Here is a 2,500-nt window from a genome sequence, read left to right on the forward strand (position 1 = left end):
AATAATAATAATGATAATAATAATGATAATAATGATAATGATAATAATAACAATAATAATAATGACATTATTAATGATAACAAATAACAATAATAATAATAAAAATAATAATAATAATGATAATAATAATAATATTAACAATAATAATAATAATAAACAATAATAACAATAGTAATAATGATAATAATAATAATAATAATAATAATAATAATAAAAATAATAATAAATATATAATTATAAGAAAAAATAAAAGAAATATAAGAAGAAGAAGAATATCAATGGTAATGACAGCTATAAACACAAGATTAACTGTCATTCAAAAACCAGTGCCTACCGCCTCCACAAGCCGGTATGAACTTCCTGCAGGAGTCGCCACAGAAGATGAGGTAGAAGGAAGGCCGCGTCCTGCAGAGGCCCAGCAGAGAACCCAGGAAGCAGGTGTCGTGGCGGTCAACACAGTCTTCGGGTCCTGGTGAAGTGCTTGTATTTCAGTTATATGATCTCTTTGGTATTTTGGGGAAATAAATAAATGAAAAAAATATATATTTCATTATATTCTTGAAAGGTAGGGATCAAATTAATTGAGATATGAAGTAAATAAAAGAGAAGGGATGAAATGTAATCTGAAATGCATAAAGGTTCCAAAGGAGGGAGAAAGAAAAAATACAGAATGGTTAATAGATTACCAAAAAACAAAATCAAACTATTATTTAAAAAAAAAAAATGAAAGAAAATACACTTGAGAACCTCTGAGGCGTAACAGGTATGCGTTTTTGTTTTTTTTTGTTTTTTGTTTTTCTGTGTTTAAAAAAATTACTCACGTGCAGGAGGACAAGTCTTGCAGCTGTTTGGACAATTGACATTCATAAAAGCCGGGTTGATATCACACTCGCCCCGCTCACTCAGCCGCTGACAGTCATTCATCAAGTCCTGACACCCCGTCACTAGGTGAGGAAACATCGGTCAGTCTATGGAGAAAACGTTCCTTCATGTACTAAGAAACGTTTTTTAAGTATGAGTGTTTGCATTGTCTTTGAGGATAAGGCAATGGGTGTTAGTCTGTTGCATTTTATAATGTGTGAGTGACTGGCATCCTGCTATTGTAGTCGGGGTGTCACTCAATTTAATGGGAAACCAGGAGAGAAGAAATGCAAGAGGTGAATTATCAGGGAAAGTAGGGTGAGAGGGAGAGGGTGTTAAGGTATGGAGGGGCGGGATGAAGAAAGATGAGAGAAAGCAAGCAGAGAATGATTTTTTTTTTTTTTTTTTAATGTGGAAAAGAAATAGAAGAGAGTACGAAAAAGTAAAATATTAGGAAACATAGACAGTGCGAAACAATTTGATGATGCAGTAAAAGTTAATTTACACTGACATACTTAATATTCATCACTCCCGTGTAAATGGCAGATACTCTATCTATGAAGTCTAACATGCTTTATTATATGTGTATGTACGCTTACATATATATTACGTGTTTATATACATACATATATACAGACAGACATATATCCATACATTTATATATATATATATATATATATATATATATATATATATATATATATATATATCATCACCACCCTCATCATCAGCCTCAATCCACTGCAGGACATAGGCCTCTCAATATATATAAGTATATATATATATATATATATATATATATATATATGTATATATATGTGTGTGTGTATATATATATATATATGTATGTATGTATGTGTGTGTGTGTGTGTGTGTGTGTGTGTGTGTGTGTGTGTGTGTGTGTGTGTGTGTGTGTGTGTGTGTGTGTGTGTGTGTGTCGCTGTGATATTGATGGTTATAACGCATTTATTGTACTGACAACATCAATATAATCGAACTTGTTAATACAATATTATAAAAGATATACAATATAAACACTTCCTCCGAAGGCGGGCTCACCATTCGAGTCGGGCAGACAGGTGCCGCACGTGCTGGCGCAGGAAACCTCCATGTATTCCGGGTTATTTTCGCACTCTCCTCTGGCTGCAAAGTCTGCGCAGTCTGGGTCCAGGTCTCTGCACGATGGTCGCTGACTCGGGAATACTTGAGGAGTGGAGTATCCGTTGTGATTATATGGTATATGATAAACTTAAGATGCAGAGGAATGAGTTTTTATCATAGGAGATGGATTATCCTATGTTATCCGATGGGGATATGCCATTTTTAGGGTACTTTTTTGCACTTTAAAATGAATTATATACATCGCATTTTAATGTTTCCTTATTTTCATCTGAAATATTTTTTATCCCTGTAAGCAATTCTATTATATATACTGATTTGTCTATCTGGTCTATGAAGAATCACATTCATTTAGAAAAAAAAAAATCTGATACTCTAACTAAACGTCGGATTCATTGTTAGTTTATTTTCTGAATCCCGGATTTATGATCACGTATTTTGGGAAAGTTCCATCATTTAAGGTCAAAAGAGCACAAGACTGTCTACAGATTGGGTGCAACATATATCACGCTCATTACAT

At 33.2% G+C, this 2,500-nt stretch overlaps 1 protein-coding gene across 1 annotated transcript in view; it reads right to left on the reverse strand.

The window, feature by feature from the left end:
• The window catches only part of LOC125025097, an 8,951-nt gene extending 8,017 nt beyond the window's left edge, over positions 1 to 934 (reverse strand). Inside the window, exons 1-2 of the mRNA XM_047613008.1 lie at positions 822 to 934; positions 335 to 469 (exon numbers count right to left, since the gene is read on the reverse strand). Of these exons, the coding sequence (XP_047468964.1) occupies positions 335 to 469; positions 822 to 924 (238 nt within the window). The 5' untranslated portion in view covers positions 925 to 934. The remainder of the gene's footprint in view (positions 1 to 334; positions 470 to 821) is intronic.
• Positions 935 to 2,500: the final 1,566 nt, after the last annotated feature.

The sequence above is a fragment of the Penaeus chinensis genome, chromosome 4 (assembly GCF_019202785.1).
Source record: "Penaeus chinensis breed Huanghai No. 1 chromosome 4, ASM1920278v2, whole genome shotgun sequence".
In the NCBI taxonomy this organism is placed as follows: domain Eukaryota; kingdom Metazoa; phylum Arthropoda; class Malacostraca; order Decapoda; family Penaeidae; genus Penaeus; species Penaeus chinensis.